Source organism: Phyllobates terribilis, unplaced genomic scaffold (genome assembly GCF_046119375.1).
Source record: "Phyllobates terribilis strain yellow unplaced genomic scaffold, ASM4611937v1 Scaffold_1__5_contigs__length_1240528914, whole genome shotgun sequence".
NCBI lineage: Eukaryota > Metazoa > Chordata > Amphibia > Anura > Dendrobatidae > Phyllobates > Phyllobates terribilis.
Genome location: NW_027362761.1, coordinates 125,978,857 through 125,998,856, shown reverse-complemented (window position 1 = coordinate 125,998,856; position 20,000 = coordinate 125,978,857). Strand labels below are relative to the sequence as shown.

Genomic DNA, 20,000 nt, shown 5'->3' with positions numbered 1-20,000 from the left:
ATGTGCCCATGATGCAGAAATGAAGCAGAAAATTTCCTCAGCGTTTCTGCATGGTTTTGGCAGTCAAAAATGCTTGCGGATTTTACACACGTATTTTTTTGTTCTTTTGGGGCATCAAATCCGCATGCAGAAACGCACAAATAATGGACATGCTGCGGAAAAATCAGCAGCATGGGCACAGAACATGCAGATTTTCATTGGGGATCATGGGGCACGGATTACCAAGCGTTTTTAAAGCGTTTCTGGTGCGGAAATTCCGCTTGAAAAACGCATAGTGGGCACACAGCCTAATATGTACCAAGTTACTTAATGAGGATATTTTTATTTACAAGCACTTTACATATATGAAATGAAATCATACCAACACAGAATGGAATAAAAAATGATAATATGGATCCAAAATATGATTTGCCTTACAAAAATGAAGACAATGAGGAAAAAGGTAGCTTTCAGTTACAAGCGTATACTGAAGTGAAGACACAAACTAAAAACAATGCACAAGGACAAGCGCCACAACTTGGAAAAGAAATTACCTCTTTATTCCTCCATAAGCCATATTGAGCAAATTGTCCAACCTGCAAAACACATTTGGCAGATTGTTCAGTCTTGGCACAAACTGCCCCTTTAAAATTACGTGGAGCATTAGACCTGACCAACAAATATCTTTGGTTACCACATGCAGGTGGCAATTTAATATCAGTTACTCTTTGAATACTACTTGAAATTAGTGGCATCACCATTTGTAGGCAAATGGGTCAATATTCCATGGAATGAACAGTTGTAGCAAAGTAAGCACAATAACAGAGCTGTGTTTACAGCAAGGTAAATAAAAGTCACCACTGGATTACTAACTTAGAATACAAAATTTGGAAAAAAATTATAGAAAAAAAAAATGACCCGACTTTAAAGAGTTTTTCCAGTAAGATGCCAGAAAAGGCATTCATTCTCTATGGGACTGACAGATAACAGAGTACCGTGCTCTGCTTTAGTATTTGTGATTTTGAAGATTGTGGGCATCTCTCAGCATTTGGACCTCCACTGATAAATGTCATCATTATAGCAAATAAGGCCAGACTGCTCTGAATGAAAACTTTCATTATAGCAAATAAGGCCAGACTGCTCTGAATGAAAACTTTCCTAATCTAGACAGATTCTTTTGCCGAGGTAGGCATTTAAACTTAATCTTTGCAAGGATACCAACTGGGCTACCAGTAGCATGATTGGGGTGCTGGATTACTGATCTGAATGGCTTGAGGGTGATTTGATTGGGGGATCCAACAGGTTCAATATAAAGTGAAATTCCTGGCAAATATTCATAGTTCAATGGACCTACTAAGGTAATAACTAGTGTTGAGCATTCCGATACTGAAATATCAGGTATCGGCCGATATTCGCGGTATCGGAATTCCGATACTTAATTCCGATACTTTTACAATATCGAATACCGGAATCGGAAGTTCCCATAATGCCTGCGCTCTGCAGTGTCTCTGAAGGATGACAAGCTGGATGGCAGCGCTCAGCTGAGATCCAGCCTGTCATCAGAATGCCATCCCAGCGGGGGAGAATTCTCCTGATCGTTTAAAAGCCGGCGGGCGGTAAAAAGCCGCCGGCTTTTAAACAATCACACAGCCCCATACTGCTTCCCCGCAGCCTCCCACCCCGATCCTCCGCTCACCTCGCCACCTCCCATCCCGATCGTAAGTTAGGACCGGGCGGGGAGCGCAGCACCAAGGAGCGGGGAGCGAAGGACCCGGGCGGGGAAGCCGGCAGTGAAAAGACTTCACCGCCGGCTTTCCCGTTCTGTGCTGCGCTTTCCCGCCGGTTATTTCAAATGAACAGCTGAGGTATCAGGTGATGCTGATGAGCTGTTCATTTGAAGTAGCCGCGGTGCCCTCAGAGGGTTCATGCGAGTTCATGCTTGACTGCATTGCATGAACTCACATGAACTTTCCCACGGTCGCACAGGTCAGCCTCACCTCCCAGACCGGTCATGATTGGTGTGTGTGGGTGTCTGTGCGGGTGTGCGCGGTGTGTGGGGTGTCTGTGCGGTGTCTGCGGGTGTGTGCGGTGTCTGTGCGATGTGTGCGGTGTCTGTGCGATGTCTGCAAATTGCAGTCCGCAGCCACCCCAGAAAATGGCGCGTTCATAGAAGCTGGATGCTGTACCTGGCTGGCATACAAAAATATGGCAAAGCCCACGTCAAAATTTTTGGGAAAAATTAATTAAAAAATAAATAATAATTTAGGGACTGCATCTTTATTAACTCCTCAAATGTCATTTAGTGTTAAAATAAAGGATTTATTTAAAAAAAAAATTGGCGTGGGATTCCCCATAATTTTAGTCTCTAGCTGAGGTTAAGCAGACGGCTGGGGCAGATGTTGAAGCCTGGGAAGGGGGTAATACCCACGGAGCTTCCCAGACTACTAATATCAGCCCCCAGCTGAATACCTAGCCTTTACTAGCTATTAAAATGGGGGACCCCCCAAAAAAATGACTTGGGGGTCCCCCCTATTTTAATAACTAGCAAAGGCTAGGCAGACAGCTGGGGGCTGATATTAATAGCCCAGGAAGGGTGCCATGAATATTGGCCCCCTCCCAGGCTAGAAACACCAGCCGTCAGCCGCCCCAGAAATGGCGCATCCATAGGATGTGCCAATTCTGGCACTTAGCCTCGCTCTTCCACGCTGCCCTGGTGCGGTGGCAGGGGGTAATGGGGCTGGGGTTCATGTCAGCGCCAGCTGAGACACTGAGGAGCGCAAGCATGCCTGCGCTTCTCAGTGTCTGCGGGATGACAGGCTGGATGGCAGCGTTCTGCTGCAGTCCAGCCTGTCATCTCGATGTAGCAGAGCTGAAGCTGTCGTGGGATCCATGGGAAGGTAAGGATGAGGTTGGTTTATTATTTTTCTTGCAGGAGATCGTTGGCTTCAGCTGGAATGGGCGTGATGGTAAGTATAGTTTAATTTAGAACAATAAAGAATTGTGTGTTTATTTCAATTAAAGGACTTTATTCTGGGTGTTTGTGGTTTTTTTTTTTAACTTTGACTATGGGGTTAGTAATGGGGGTGTCTTAAAGACGCCTCTCCATTACTAACCTGGGCTTGATGTCAGCTGGCATTATAAGCTGACATCAACCCCAACCATATTACCCCACTGCCACCGCTACAGGGCAGTGGGAAGAGCGAGGCTAAGTGCCAGAATTGGCACATCCTATGGATGCGCCATTTCTGGGGTGGCTGACGGCTGGTGTTTCTAGCTTGGGAGGGGGCCCATATTCATGGCTCCCTTCCTGGGCTATTAATATCAGCCCCCAGCTGTCTGCCTAGCCTTTGCTAGCTATTAAATTAGGGGAGACCCAACGTCATTTGTTTTTGGGGGGGGGGTCCCCCATTTTAATAGCTAGTAAAGGCTAAGTATTCCGCTGGGGGCTGATATTAGCAGCCTGGGAAGCTCCGTGGGTATTACCCCCTTCCCAGGCTTCAACATCTGCCCCAGCCGTCTGCTTAACCTCCGCTAGAGACTAAAATTAAGGGGAACCCCACGCCAATTTTTTTTTTAAATAAATCCTTTATTTTAACACTAAATGACAAGTACAGTAACCAACACTATCACTGTACTTCATATATATGTAACTGACATGTTTCTATCTATCTAATCTATGTATGATTCTCTATTCCTTCTATTCTAAATTGTCGGGTACCGCAGCTGAATTGCCGGCCGGCTTTCTTAAAGAGACGGTGCATTAAAACACTATTATTTTTTTAAATAAATCCTTTACACTAAATGACAAGTACATTAAGCAACACTGTCACTGTACTTCATATATATGTGACTGACATGTTTCTATCTATCTAATCTATGTGTGAAGCTCTATTCTTTCTGTTGTAAATTGTCGGGTACCGGTGTATGCGCTGATGAATTGCCGGCTTTTCGCATAATACATTCTACGTTATTCTTAGTTGTTTTCCTTCATGTAGAATTAACCTACAAGGAAAGAAAGGGTTTATTTTCATTCCGATATTTCTGTCCCATTGACTTGCATTGGTTTCCAGTATCGGAATCGGCGATATCCGATACTTTTTGAGTATCGGTCCGATCCAATCCGATACGATATTTCCTGATATCGGAAGCTATCGCTCAACACTAGTAATGACTTAAAGGGGTTGTTCGGTCTAAAACTACAAGTCTGCAGTCACTTACTGTAGACCTGTGAATCCTTACATAGCACACACTGAGGATTCTCCGCTCCAGCAAAGGTGATCATATCGCCGCAAGTATGCAATATGCATACTCCTGGCCACAATCCGACTAGACCATTTCCGGCCTTGCTCAATACACTTGTATTGAGCAAGGGTGCCCCTCCACAGTCAGAATGTGGCCGGTAGTATCCATATCGCATACTTTCAGTTACATGGCCAGCTATCCCGGAGCGGACACCAGAGAATCCTCAGAGCACATGCGTTGTAAGAATTCACAGGTCTACAGTCAGTGTGACTGCAGACTAGTAGTTTTAGACCAGACAACCCATTTAATTTAAGTCATTAAATAACAAAATGGAGAAGCAGACAGACTATGAACAATCAAACAAGATTTTTATACATTTATACAAGTGCTATTTTTTTTTTTCCCTCGGAAATCATAAGACCTTTTAAATAAACCGTTCCTGCTGGGAACAGCTTGAGGAAGACCATTCGTAAAAGGGGTGGTCCAGTGCTTTAAAATGTTCTAAATATTTATCTTTATACTCCAACGACTTTTGTTATTAGCTTAATTATACAACACAAAAAAAAAAAAACAGAGGATTCCTCATATTAATGCCTCCACAAATATAGCATAAAAACCTACAGCAGAAAAGAGGGAGCGTAATCAAAAATCCTAAACAGTCAATATTTATTAAATATCTATACCAAAAAAGCTACAACTAATAGGATACAGGACAAAAAAGGAAATGATAGATCAACATGTGATCTATACAAGTAGTTCAGACACAAGAGAGATCAAAAGACGGCTCCATTAAGTAACATAACATTTTGGCATCGATATCCATGTACATGCTCATGAAGCTGAAAAAACTGAACAAGCCTGTGCAGTATAAGGAAAAACTATTGCAATGTCCTATCAGATGATGTATATTACTATAGTGAAATACACATGCCATGCACAGTAATAGTCAAAAAGGCAGATATTAATGTATCGAAGCACCATAGTAAGATGACTAATTAATATTGGCCATTGTGAGAAATAGTATGGGGCTGTAGAACACCTCAATGCGTGTTTCACTGCCACCTACAGTTTCATGAAGAGTGTTTTGAGCACCATGTTAGGGTGTTTAAATCGTGCGCCTAAAGATAATTGGCAAGTGAGTGTGTCACTGTCGTGCTGCTGCGACACGGTGAAGCCGGCAATTGGAGTACGCATTACGCGGACATATGACCATGTCAGGATCTGGATCACATGGCCAGCTGCCTGGGAGGCGTGTTGCTGGAATAAGCACCGGTCCCCAGCACTGGAGCGGTGTCTCCCAGGCAACAGACCATGTGATCCTGACATGGTTATGTGCCCCAGTGATGCATACACTAAGCGCGGGCTTCACCACACGGCAGTAACCAGCTCACTGATCAATTACATTAGGGACAATATTTAAACACCCCAAAATGGAACTCAAATACCTCCTGTCGAAACAGCAGGTGGTGGTGAAACGCATGTTATGTGAAACAGCCCCATAACATCAGTGTGGCCAAAGGTAATTATAGTCATTTTTACCATGCTACTATGCTGCTTTGATATATTAACATTTGCTTGACTATTACGGTGAATAGCAAATTTGTCCATTTCACTATAGTAATGTACATCAAATGATTTAAGACATTGGTGCCTATGCGATAGTAGAACTAGCATAGTCTAATGAAAAACTATGTTTTTTCAGCTTCATGAGCATGTACATAGATACCAAAGCCACAATATTAGGTTATTACTTAATGAAGCTGTCTTGATTGTCTTTCTCGTGTCTGTACTACTTGTATAGATCACATGTTTATCTATCATTTGCTCATTTGTTCAGTGTCATATTACTTGTAGCTATTTTTGTACAGATTTTTTATAAATATTGACGGTTTATTTCGGATTGTTGATTGTGTTCCCTCTTTTGCACTGTAGGTTTTTATTTTATTATACAATATCCTATACTTCTCCCCATCTACCTAATCCCTAAATGTGTTTTTATTTACTTCACTCCCTGTGATGTTTTGTTTGAGAGGAATCTAACAGGACGTCACAAGAGGCTGGAACTGAACTCGCTTCCCTGCAGCCTCTATCTCCCCTCCTGGAACAGGACATCACACGGGCCAACGGTGCAGTTTCTTGCATCACTGCCCTCCATCTCCTGGATCAAGTGATAGACTCTGTGTGAGACATGAGAGCAGGGCCAGCACTCTTATCTGGTGGTGAGTGATACCAGCGGTGCCCCCAAAGCTTCCAGCACCGCCCTCAAGTGAGTTGTCTTCAGGGGGATGGCATTGGTGTTGCTTTCTGCAGCCATCTCCGCACCCCTAACTACACCTTTTATAGCAAGAAGCAGTGTAGGAGGTAGAGGCAGAGTGCCGGCACTACACTCATCACTAACAGGTTCTATTGCCATGACCATGTATCCAGGACGTCATCAGAGGACAGCAGATGCAAGAAACTACAGCAACTTTTCTCAAAACCAAGATGCTCGATGCCTTTTATCAGTTTTGAAGTTCTTTGTACATTTTTTCAACTCTTGGAATCCTTTCTATTAAAAAGTGGTTGCCTGAAACCCAACAGTGAACCTAACACTCAATATATCTAACCATTTAATTTTGAAAATTAACTCGTTTTTTAATATACATCAATTAAAAGATCCCTTCCCTCTGTATTTTAACTTTCATTGTATGTTTTTTCTTTCCTGCTTACAATGACCGTCCATGCGAGTGTCCCAGCAGACACTGGGGATTCTCAAACTCACGGCGAAATCACGCCCATTGAGTTGCATTGAATCGCAGCAAACCCACATGTATAATAGCTATACATGCGGATTTGCTGTGTTTCAATGTAAAACAATAGGTGCAATATCACGCCCAGTACCCGGGTCGGGAGAGAAGACTGTTACACCTCTCATCCGACCGCTGCTCTGGCAGATAACCGTGAGAGCAGTGTAGATGGGAGAAGCAGCAGCCAGCTCCTCCCAGCCCGCATGCCAGCGCCAGTAAAAAAAAAAAAAAAAAAACCTTCATACTCACCTGTCCGGCAGGCCCCGATGTCCTCAGCGACGCTTCCTCTTCAGCGGCTCGCGGTACACTGCAGACACGGGCTCGTGCCCGGCAGTGTACTTCCAAGACCTGCAGTGACGTGACCGATTAGCTGATTGTCGCGTGACCATCAGGTGATCAGTGCCAGCAGCAATCAGCTGATGGTCATGTGACCATCAGCTGGTTGCTTTAGCCGGTAATCAGCTGATTGGTCTCATGACCGATCAGCCGATGCTTAGCGTGGGAACATCAACAAGAATGTTGCCGCGGTCTCTAGCTCACCGGGGCTCATCAGCTGATGAACCCCAGTGACCCCCTGCAGCACTGTATACTGACCGGGGTGATACACCCCTGTCAGTATACACCCCTGTCAGTATACAGCGCTGTATTCTACAGCTGTGACAGTGATTTCTGATGTCACAGCTGTAGAAATTATCCGGATCGTCGTGGGACAGTCGTGATCGTGGACTACGTCGTTGATGGCAGACAGGTGAGGAATATTGTTTGTTTTTTTACGTTTTTTTTTTTCAAGAGATCGAGGGCTTCGCGGAGGCGGGTAATGAAAAAGATTGTAGAACCGTGTGTGTTTTTTATTTCATTAAAATACTTTATTCTGGCCGTGTCTTATTGAAAAAGCGGTGACCATTTAACCACGCGGTTAGTAACAGGGGATTCATTACTAACCTGGGCTTCACGTCAGCCGCCAATACAAGGCTGTCACCGCTACTGGGCCGTGTGGAAGAGCAAGGCTAAGTGCCAGATTTGGCGCATTTTATGGGTGAGCCATTTCAGGGACTGCTGAGGGGTGATATTAATAGCCGGGGAGGGGGCTAGTATCCATGGCCCCTTCCCTGGCTATTAATATCAGCCCGCAGCTGTCTAGTTTAGCCTTTGCTGGTTAGATTTTATAAGGGGACCCCATTTTTTCTCTGGTTGTCCCCCTGTAGTCTAGCCAGTAAAGGCTGCATAAACAGCTGTGGGCTGATAGTAATAGCCAGGGATGTTCCCCAATGATAATCCGCATGCTGCGGAAAATTCCGTTGCGGATTATCATTGCATAAAAAAACGCAGCACTACCAATAATTTTGCCATCGACTTGCATTAGACCGTATGGATTACGCATCACTACATATGTAGATGCGCATTCCATGGATCTAATGTGCAAATGGTACCCAGGTCTAGAGGAGAGGAGACTCTCCTCCGGACCTGGGTACCATAGAAACTGTAAAAAAAAGAATAAAATAAAAAATAAAATATATACTTACCTTCTGGCGGCCCGCGGTGCGCTCCTCCTTGCATGCCGACAGTCCGCGATGTACTGAAGGACCTGCGCTGACGTCATAGTCATGTGACGGGTCATGCGACGCTAACGTCGGCAGGTCCTTCAGTGTACCGCTGCCGGCAGCCGGGACGGTGAAGCAAGACAGCGCGGGCCATCAGAGGGCAAGTATAGATTTATTTTTTGATTTTTTGACATTCTCTCGGGTCACACTATATAAATCCATGCTGGTTGCATGGATTTATATAGTGTGACCAAGTTGACAAGCACTTTCCAAGTGATGCTAAAATCTCTTGGAAAAGCGCTAATCAACCCGCATGCGGAAATGCAAGTGAAGAACGCTACACTTCCGCATGTCCCTGGCAGGAAAAACGCATGTACAATCCGCATGTACAATCTGCATGTGTTTTTTTTTCTGCCAGGGAGATGCAGAAACGCTCAGGATATCTGCATCGTGGGCACATAGCCTAAAAGACAGCTTAGAAAAAAAAAAAAAAAAAACACACTAAAAATTATAATATATCTCTATCTTTAGTCATATGTATATCTACCTGTATTTGTACATTCTCTTGCTTGTGCAAAAGTATTAAAAATTACTAGTTAAATTTGGCTTCACCAAACCTGTGTTCACCTGCATAATACCTATATCAATTACACGGCACAGTGAGTGGCATGATATATAAAAAAAATAAAAAATCAGAACGTTACATTGCCTCCTAAAAAAATGACATTAGTGTTTAAAAAGTGGTTTGCCCTGCAAAAAAAGCTCTTAGTTGTTAAATAGCTTGTTTATTGAAGCCCTCATTGGTAGCATTGTAGTGTGCACTTTCTGATCACCTTTTAGAATTTTGGGAAAGTGGGATTAAAAGGTATAAAATAAACCCAAGTCTCAAAAAATAGGAAAACTAAACGTGTGTTAAATAAAGACAAATGTTTTTTTTTATATGTTTATGAAATTACTTTATATGGATTGAATGGAAGACGACATTTTTTATTTTTAGAAACTAGGGGACTGAAACATGCTATCCGTTCGTAGCTCTTATGATACACTAAAGTGCTGCTGTATAATTGCATTCCATTGAAAGACCTAAGAGGCTTCCATACAGGACAGATCTGGGGGCTTTTGTTGGGCAGAAGTTCCATAACCATTTAGATGCTGTAGTCAGCATTGAATGTGGCATCTATGGAGTTTAATGGGGGATTCAAAGTTTTAAACTATCCTGGCATGCTATATGAAACTGCTAACACTACTACACCATCACTTTACTCTGTAATAATGCAGAAGCTCCAAGTACTGTTACTGTGCAGGGTGAGAACAGGTTAAGTCAGATAACTTTGTATCTAGGTACAGTATTGGCTGTAGAATATACATTATGCCCATGATTCATCAAGACCGGCATTGTTAATACAGGTCTTGATGAGGGGGTGTTGCCAAGTCTGAGACCCTTCATAAATTAAGATCTTAATAAATCAGGCGAGTCTTAAAAGTGCCATGCACCTCAAAACTTGCATCCTGCTTCCCTGATCACCTTCATCACTGCTGCAGCTCTCCTCTACTGGCACTGCAATGTCATTACATTATGAATGTCATTACTACACCGGGAGAGGAGAGCTGCAGCTTGTCAGCAGTGATTATGATTGCGTAAGCAGCATTGGTCACATACAGTGCTCTGAATCTATCACAGGTATTGGGGCACTATTATTCCAGGCTACACCCCAAAAATTTTTTGGTCACCATATTCTGATACTCATTTTTCTTCAGACAAAGTTGTGTGAGGGTTTGCTCTTTGTGGGATAAGTTGTGGTGTTTACAAGTGCCATTTTTGGGTATATAGGACTTAATTTTTTTTCGGTAAGAGGCATGAATAAAAAAAATGAGATCTGAAATTGTTTAATTTTATCTTTTATGCAGGTTACAATGCAGTATAATTGACATGCTTTCTTAATTCTGGTGTTTGATAGGATTACTACAATATTCAATTTATACAAGTTCTACTACTTTTGCACAATTTTTTTTTTAGTTGTCATTGCGAGAGTCATACATTTTTTCTGAGATCAGACCTGTAAAGAGGGTTATTTTTTGCCTTGCAAGCTGTAGTTTTTATTGATACCACTTTGGGACACGTACACATTTTTTATTTAATGTGTTGTGAGAAAGATGAACAAACAATTCTGGCATAGTGTTTTGTATTTTTTTACAGCAGTTACTGAGCACAATAGAGAGGTTTAGGCTACGTTGACACGTTCAGTATTTGGTCAGTATTTTACATCGGTATTTATCACCCACTCCTGGTTTTGGCTTACAAATACAGAATTGGTGACTTGTTTCTATTATACTTTTCCTTTGACTGTTCCTCACCTGGTTTTGGCTTACAAATACTGATGTAAAATACTGACCAAATACTGAACGTGTGACGGTGGCCTATTGATATGGGTTGTTATGAATGCAGAAACGCCAAGAGATTTTTTTTTTTACAATTAAAATAACTATTAAAACAGATTCTGGGTTATATAAATATGTCTTATGGAAGATAAAGGCCATTGTTAGGTCAACTTGTTGCCATAGCAAACATGAGAACTCGAGATCGCACCGCAGGGCTGTCAATAAGCTTAAAGAGGGAGTGATCTCTGTCAAGCTCACTTGCTGCTGTCACTATTGACCGTAGCATCTCAGGGGTTAGTGTTGGGGTACAAGCTAGGTCCAGTACCAGTACACACAGCAGGACCTTGTGCAACAGTAGGCTTCTATAGCGTATGGCAAGAGTACAACTCCAGAGCCTGTGCCATCTCTAGGTCAGATTGCTGTAAATCACCTGCAGTCTAGAAATACAGTTACTTCATTTTGCAGGAAGGTGTTAAAGGAAAGGTGTTCACCTTATGTTTAGGCATACCTGCTGGATAAGCCTTCAGCTCAACACCAAATGTATCAACTGGAGGCCAATTCATGCATTTGGTGTTTGTGCTGAGGGCTTATCAGGCACATAGGAATGTTTAAAAAAAAGAATAAAAATAAATGGCTTGTTTGATGTATTTCACTGCATAGGTCTCCAGTTTCATAAATCACAGTCTTCCCAGTTTAAATGTAATGCTAACACAGCCTCTACTTATAGGAAATTTTACCAAACCCGTTACTGACAGCCGCTCAGAAGCTGAGCCCACATCAACAAGTGTAAACTGTATATGAACTCTGGAAAAACTAAACCCTAACACTGCAGCTCCACCCCCTCCCCATCGCCACACAAATCGCCATAAAAATACCCTGCTTAAATTATACATATTCCCAAAATGATAGCAAAATTTAACTTGTTTTGTAAAACACAAGCCTTCATATGGCTTGTGCTGGCAATTACAATTAACGTATGATGCTACTTATAAAGAGCCTTCATGTAATAAGACCTGTCAATTTCTAACGAGTTTCAGTGAAAACTTGTATTCAGTGCTGCTCCCGTGATTCCTCTGGGATATTTCTTAAATTGGCAACTAGGTGAAAACACTACCTTCAATTGGTAACACTCAGTTGTCAACTTATTCACATTTTTTTTTTAGAAACAGGGGGGGGGGGGGGGAGGGGGGGGAATCAGAGCTTTAAGAAAAAAAAAAATTCCTAAAATTTTTTAATTATTTTATTCTGGCACCGCTCACTTCCGTATTGGGAGAGAGTGTCAATGACATCACACAGCAGTGTGGTAGCATACACAAGTGGCAGGTGTTTGTAGACGTGACCTTATCGGTACAGGAATAACCCTTTAAGGGGAGTAGAAGTATTTACTAAAACCAACAAATGAGAGTTGACAAATCAACTTTAAAAAGAACATTCATGTTGTATATTACAAAATTTTAGTACCATTCATTTAATGGAATCACCAGCAGAATAAAGCCCCCGTCACACTAAGCGAGATTGCTAGCGAGATCGCTGCTGAGTCATAACTTTTGTGACGTAACAGCGACCTCAGCAGCGATCTCGCTACATTTGACACTTAGCAGCGACCAGGCCCCTGCTGTGAGATCGCTGGTCGTGTCGGAATGGTCTGGACATTTCTTTAATCGTTGAAGCCCCGCTGGGTAGCATGCATCGGTGTGTTTGACACCTTACCAACGACCTTGTTGACGACTCAGACACAAACACATAGGCATGCATCGTTATACAGATCGTTACGGGTCGCTGCATCGTTGCTGCGTCGTTGGGAAGATCTGCCTGTTTGACATCTCACCAGCGACCACATAGCGACGCAGCAACGATTCCTGACAGGTCGTATCATTGTCGGGATCGCTGTAGCGTCGCTCAGTGTGACGGGGCCTTAACACATGTACAACAAAAACAGATTGTGTTGGTTGCTTACAGAACTAGAGAAATTCATGTGCTGTCAGTATATTGGGCAATATTTCTTCATGAGGCCAAGGCTCTAGTCATAGATAGCTTACATTTTTCTGCGCTACCATATTTTGCGAATTATAAGACGCACTCCCTCCCCCAACACCCCCCCAAATTTGGGAGGAAAAAGGGAGTGCGTCTTATAATGCAAACTTATGGTATTTTACCTGGGGGAGAGGTGTCGGATCGGGGTCCCAGATACAGGAGCTTTGTGGTGGCTGCAGGGCGATGCTGTGGGCCCCGTCCTCAGAAGTGTCACTGATTCAAGGCGGTGGTGATGGCGGCAGTAGCAGGGAGATACTGCGGCCCCATCCTCAGAAGTCAGAGGTGAGCGGAGGCAAAGTTCCCTATCCCGTACATAGCCCTGCACTGTGCTTCGGCAAAATGGCAGCCGCTGCCACCACCACCATCGCCTTGAATCAGCGACACTTCTTCTGAGGACGGGGCCCATAGCATCTACCGACTCCTGCCGCAGCCACCAATCTCAGATATGTGTGACCCCCACTCCACCACCACTGCCCCCCAGGTAAAAAAGGATAAGGTGCATTTTTTCCTATTTTGCACACCAAGATTTGGGGTGCGTTTTATAATCAGGGCATCTTTTAAGCCACCTAAAATAGTTAAAACAAAAAAGGTTTAAAAAAAAACTAAGATCATTGAATTGGCTGTCCTCTTTCAGAAAATACTCCAGGTATCTAATACGGGTTGCAGCGCTGAAGCTTAGTCTGAGTAGGGTGTTTCGTATACTAAACAGAGCTGCTGAACTCACTGAATGGCTGCCGTACTGTCAACATAACATCAGCGCTGCAGCCAATATCACATACAAAGAGCAGAAGCAGACTCGGGAATGGCGGGTAAGGAAGGGTTTTTCTTTTACTAAAACTGCACCCAGAAACCAGGATTTTCTGAAAGGGGACAATCCCTTTAACTATATGTACTTTCATGTCACGCGAGGTTGGCATAGAATTTACAGCTACAATCAAGAAGCGATCTGTCACCAGGTTTTTGTTACCCCATTTGAAAGCAGCATGATAAGAGGGGCAGAGACCCAGATTCCAGCAATGTATCACTTACTGGTCTGCATGCAGATCTGACTGCTCTCTGAATGCTGAAAGCTGTATAGCCCCGCCCACACCACTGATTGACAGCTTTCTGTGTATGCTATGAAAGCTGCCAATCCACGATTGGGGCGGGGTTATACAAAGCTCATGAATAGGGAGGACTACATAGCTGCAGGTTTACTAGTCCTCTTGTGAATCTCCAGCTGACAAAGCAATTTTATTGAATCTACAGCAAGCAGCTCAGTATATGATACATCATTGGAATCAGGATTTCTGTGTCTACATTATGCTGTTTTTAGATTAGGTGACAAAAGCCTTGTCAAATATTCCCTTTAAAGCCAAGCAATATACATAATAACACAAAGCTCTAACGTGTATTATCAAGAAAAGTGAATAAACAAACCTAAATCTTTGAGCTTGTTGTGCAAGCGGTCCTGGGTACCTCCGGTTTGGAGACTGGTATAACTGGGACAGAATAGTATGGTTTACTTTTTGACTTGGGTTGTTGGCAAACTTAACAGTTATGGGTTCTGTTGCTCCAGGAGGTTTTTGTCCATTTAGGCCTTTAATGGCTTCCTCAGCCTCAATCCTTTTGTCAAACCGAATGAATCCAACCCCCCTGGAAACACCTATTAAAATATGAGAAAAGTAAAAACTGAAATAAAAGGGCAACAGCATGCAACAGATCATTTCACCTGCAATAAGTCTAGGTCCATACATCAGGAGCATCTTTTAGGAGGAATGGTCGCATGTTCTGCTTTTTACTAGAATAAAGGAGCATGATGCGCTATTTTTTCCAGTAAAAGGATAGCCACCAGAACAGAAACCAAATGGACTCCATTATAGTCTGTCTGGTGCCATTTGTGTCCATTATATAACCGCGTGATTGCTAGTCTCAACCAGTATTAAAAAAATTTAGAAGCGATGGCATGCTTCCAAAATAGGCTACGCAGAACGTCATGTTCCATGCCATAAATCTTTTTTTTTTTTTTTTTTTTAGGAGGAATTGACAATTTATTCATTTTAATAAATTACAGTTGAACTGCAGGGAATATACATATATTTTTTTTTATTTATAATTATAAATAATTATATATAATTTTTTGGGGACTGCACAAACTCAAATGCCATGCTAGAGAATTCTTGAAGTCCTAATGCATAGCACCATAAATGTGCCCTAAAGGGAGCCTGTCATCTGACTCATACTGCTCAATGGGCAGCATGAATCAGTCTTCGTTGTGCTATACACCTGGGCGATATAAGACCTTTACTATGAGCATACAGGGTATAGAAATGTAAATCTATACATACCTGTATGACCCATATTAGAGGTTTGCTTGCTTTGAAATAGCTTTTTATTAAATTAGTTTTGACATGCTTCCCGTCTGGGGGAAATGAAGTTAATATGCGGGGATTTCTTTGGATCCCCCGTACGGAAAGCATGTCAAAGCTAATTTAATAAAAAGCCATTTCAAAGCAAGCAAACCTCTAATATGGGTCATACAGGTATGTATAGATATACATTTCTGTACCCTGTATGCCCATAGTAGATGTCTGATATCACCCTGGGGGTGACAGATTCCCTTTATTTGCTTTGGCATTTTAGAGTAAGGCATTTGAAAAGCTGTCTGGGGACTACGGGTCTTAGATGACTAGTCTCCTGCCATAGACTGAGGTGCACATAGGGAGGGACCTGTCAATGGAATCAGTTTAAGGAGAAAGTGCTGGGGACCACCTCCGCATACTTAGTTGAGGCACAGTCATTGGCTAACTTTTCAAATGAGGTTGTCTCTAAAATGTCGCAGCACATCAAAAAATTACACAGCTGCAATAACAGCCAGAATCAGATTGATGCTGCCTATTGTTTTATTCATTGCTCCATGATGGCTTGGGACAGAATTTGTGCCAATAACTTCATAGGAATATATGTGATACCCTCCAGCAGTTAAGCTGTAAGCAATGGGAAATGTTTTGCTTTAACTACTATTGGACTACCTATAAACTATAAATGTCTAGGTGGTCCTCACTTTACTCTGCACTGACATTCTAAGCACCAATGCAGAGTAAGCAGCTTGCAGGAAACAAAACAGGGAGGGTTTATTACTCTCTCAGACTTCATGATCACTCTGTACATACATATATTCACAGCGCTGAATGAGACCTTGGATATACAGATTAGGAAGCACAGTCAGTGCTTCCTCCCCCAGAACTATCATGTGATCACCGGGTGTAGGGAGGGAGCATGATCTGCTGAGTCCTTTGAGACACAGTCAGCTCTGCTATTAATGGATAAGACTGAATTTCCACTAACTTGAGCAAACTGCAATAAAAAAAAATATATATTTTAAAATGCCACCAAAAGATCTTTCACGACTTTATAAACTGGGAAGGGAGGGCACAGTGTGTTAAATAAAAAAAAAATCATCAATAATTAAAAGATACTGCAAGTCCCAATCACTGTTTCTAGCCCCACCCCTCTTGAAAATAAATTTGCCCAATAGGTAAAAATAGTTTTTCCGGAAAGGGGAACACAATTTAAATATTTTTTTAGCCGTCCTCTGCTAAAAAAATATTAAATGATAAAAAATAAACACTATTTTTCCCTCGATATTTGCAGGAACAAAAAAAAAAAAAAAGTAAAGGATAGTAAAAATGACTTAAAAATGAGCCCTATGATTCACAGAAAAAAAAAAATTAAAGGCAAAAAATCTGACCATCCAGATGAGAAAGTTTAGCAGCTAGAAGTGTAAATATATGCATGACAAAACCCCCGGATTGTGCCAGGTCAGGGAACGGGGAAACGCCCTAGTCCTGTACAGGTTAAATTTACAATGGCTACAGCCTCAGTATATTCACACATGAGAATATACTTTTAGTTAGAGCAGCTGATTAGATTTACTGTACATTGGTGGAAGTTATCTTGCAGAAGGAGCAACATTTAGCCCTGTTCTTGCCAAAGCCAGATTTCACCTTTCTGACCAGACTAAATTTTTCAAATCTGTTACATGGTAACAACTCTGGAATCCTTCCACGTATCTCCGTGAATCTGGCAGTTTTTTCTTGACACATTGTACTTTGTTAGTAGCAAAGGTTGATATGATTTGGGTTTATGAATAGATCTTAAATTAGACAAATGTGAGGTGTGAGGTCATCTTGAACCTACAGGTTTTACAGAAAATTTCATAATATTTGAGCCGTATAAATTAAACTTTTTTTTCACAAATGTGTTGCTTTAGCCCCAAATTTCTTATGTTCACAAGAGGAACAGGAAAAATTGCACAATAGATTTTGGGGTGCAATTTCACGCGAGTACGCAGAGCAGGGCTCAGAACGGAACGAACATTATTTGACTTCTGGAGCACAATGTTTGCGGATGTCATGTCACATAGGGAGAGACAGAGGGGTCAAATCAGAATCACATTTATTTAGGGCTGTAGTGCGCATTTAGCACCCACAGGTGATTTGCAGAATTTAACATTAGGCTGTGAAAATTAAATGTTTTTTAATCAACAAAAATGTTGCTTTTCACAAGGGTAACAGGAAAAAATGGACCACACAATTTTTTGTGTAATTTATCCAGTCTGCCAATACCCAGTGGGTAACATGGTCGGAAACTTATTTGGGCAAACAGAAGGGAAGGTGCAGTAAATGAATTTTGGAGCTCAATTTTTGTTAGAATAAATTGTAGATGCCATGTCATATTAGGAAAGCCCCTGAAATGATAAAACAGCAGAATCCCCCACAAATAACCATATTTTGGAGACTACACCTCTTCAGAAACTCTTTTAGAGGTGTAATTAACATTTTAAACCCACGAGTGAGTCACAGAATTTTAACCCCTTTAAAGCCTGGGGCGTATTAGTACGCCCCAGGCCATCACCCCAGGTTTAGTGAGGGCTCCGGCGCTGAGCCTGCACTGAACCGGGCACATCGTTCAAAAGTTTGGGGTCACCCAGACAATTTTGTGTTTTCCATGAAAACTCATACTTTTATTTATCTAATGAGTTGCAAAATGAATAGAAAATATAGTCCAGACATTTACAAGGTTAGAAATAATGATTTTTATATGAAAGAATAATTTTCTTCTTCAAACTTAGCTTTCGTCAAAGAATGCTCCCTTTGCAGCAATTACAGCATTGCAGACCGTTGGCATTCTAGCTGTTAATTAGCTGAGGTAATCTTGAGAAATTTCACCCCATGCTTCCTGAAGCCCCTCCCCCAAGTTGGATTGGCTTGATGGGCACTTTTTGCGCCCTGTCAGGTTTAATAAGTGGGATTTCTTGCCTTATAAATGGGGTTGGGACCATCAGTTGTGTTGTGCAGAAGTCTGGTGGATACACAGCTGATAGTCCTACTGAATAGACTGTTAGAATTTGTATTATGGCAAGAAAAAAGCAGCTAAGTAAATAAAAACGAGTGGCCATCATTACTTTAGGAAATGAAGGTCAGTCAGTGCGAAAAATTGGGCAAACTTTGAATGTGTCCCCAAGTGCAGTTGCAAAAACCATCAAGCGCTACAAAGAAACTGGCTCACATGAGGACCGCCCCAGGAAAGGAAGACCAAGAGTCACTTCTGCTTCTGAGGATAAGTTTATCTGAGTCTCCAGCCTCAGAAATCGCAGGTTAACAGCAGCTCAGATTAGAGACCAGGTCAATGCTACACAGAGTTCTAGCAGCAGACACATCTCTACAACAACTGTTAAGAGGAGACTTTGTGCAGCAGGCCTTCATGGTAAAATAGCTGCTAGGAAACCACTGCTAAGGACAGGCAACAAGCAGAAGAGACTTGTTTGGGCTAAAGAACACAAGGAATGGACATTAGACCAGTGGAAATCTGTGCTTTGGTCTGATGAGTCCAAATTTGAGATCTTTGGTTCCAACCACCATCTTTGTGCGAAGCAGAAAAGGTGAACGGATGGACTCTACATGCCTGGTTTCCACCGTGAAGCATGGAGGAGGAGGTGTGATGGTGCTTTGCTGGTGACACTGTTGGGGATTTATTCAAAATTGAAGGCATACTGAACCAGCATGGCTACCACAGCATCTTGCACCGGCATGCTATTCCATCCGGTTTGCGTTTAGTTGGACCATCAATTATTTTTCAACAGGACAATGACCCCAAACACACCTCCAGGCTGTGTAAGGGCTATTTGACCAAGAAGGAGAGTGATGGGATGCTACGCCAGATGACCTGGCCTCCACAGTCCCCAGACCTGAACCCAATCGAGATGGTTTGGGGTGAGCTGGACCGCAGAGTGAAGGCAAAAGAGCCAACAAGTGCTAAGCATCTCTGGGAACTCCTTCAAAATAGTTGAGAGACCATTTCCGGTGATTACCTCTTGAAGCTCATCAAGAGAATGCCAAGAGTGTGCAAAGCAGTCATCAAAGCAAAAGGTGGCTACTTTGAAGAACCTAGAATATAAGACATATTTTCAGTTGTTTCATACTTTTTTGTTAAGTATATAATTCCACATGTGTTAATTAATAGTTTTGATGCCTTCAGTGTGAATGTACAATTTTCATAGTCCTGAAAATACAAAAAAAAAATCTTTAAATGAGAAGGTGTTCCCAAACTTTTGGTCTGTAATATATATCTATATCTATCTATCTATCTATATATATATCTATATCTAGGTCAGTCAATAAGTAATGCCTCCTATTTTTTTTCTCCTTCTCCAATCCACAGCAATTGCAACTTCCTGCACCAACAGGTGGCAGGACTGTATCAGTTTGCAAAATGGCTGACATCTTTGTTCGTACTAGACAACGTTCTATGATTGAATTCTTGCATGCAGAAGGTGAAAGGCCCATTCGAATTCATGAGTGACTGAAAAATGTATACGGTGAATCAACAGTGGATGTCAGTACTGTTAGACGATGGGTTCGTCGCTGTAACACAGCTGAAGGGTCATCACCGTTGGCTGAGTGGCAGGCCAGTAACCGCAGTGACTCCAAGCAACATTCAGCGAGTTGATGACATCATTCGTGTGACCGCCGGGTGACTGCAGATGAATTGTGTGCAT

General features: G+C 42.2%; 1 protein-coding gene across 14 annotated transcripts in view; it reads right to left on the bottom strand.

Moving 5' to 3' along the window:
• ELAVL2 (ELAV like RNA binding protein 2) overlaps nucleotides 1-20,000 on the bottom strand; it is a 167,195-nt gene that overhangs the window by 24,477 nt on the left and 122,718 nt on the right. For 10 of the 14 annotated variants that reach the window (XM_073667128.1, XM_073667102.1, XM_073667095.1 and 7 more), the window contains 2 exons: nucleotides 14,381-14,606; nucleotides 534-575 (listed from right to left, as the gene is read on the bottom strand). The exons of 1 other annotated variant lie outside the window; for it this stretch is intronic. In XM_073667128.1, the coding sequence (XP_073523229.1) occupies nucleotides 534-575; nucleotides 14,381-14,606 (268 nt within the window). The remainder of the gene's footprint in view (nucleotides 1-533; nucleotides 576-14,380; nucleotides 14,607-20,000) is intronic. 3 more of the 14 variants (XM_073667177.1, XM_073667170.1, XM_073667156.1) reach the window with 2 other exon arrangements.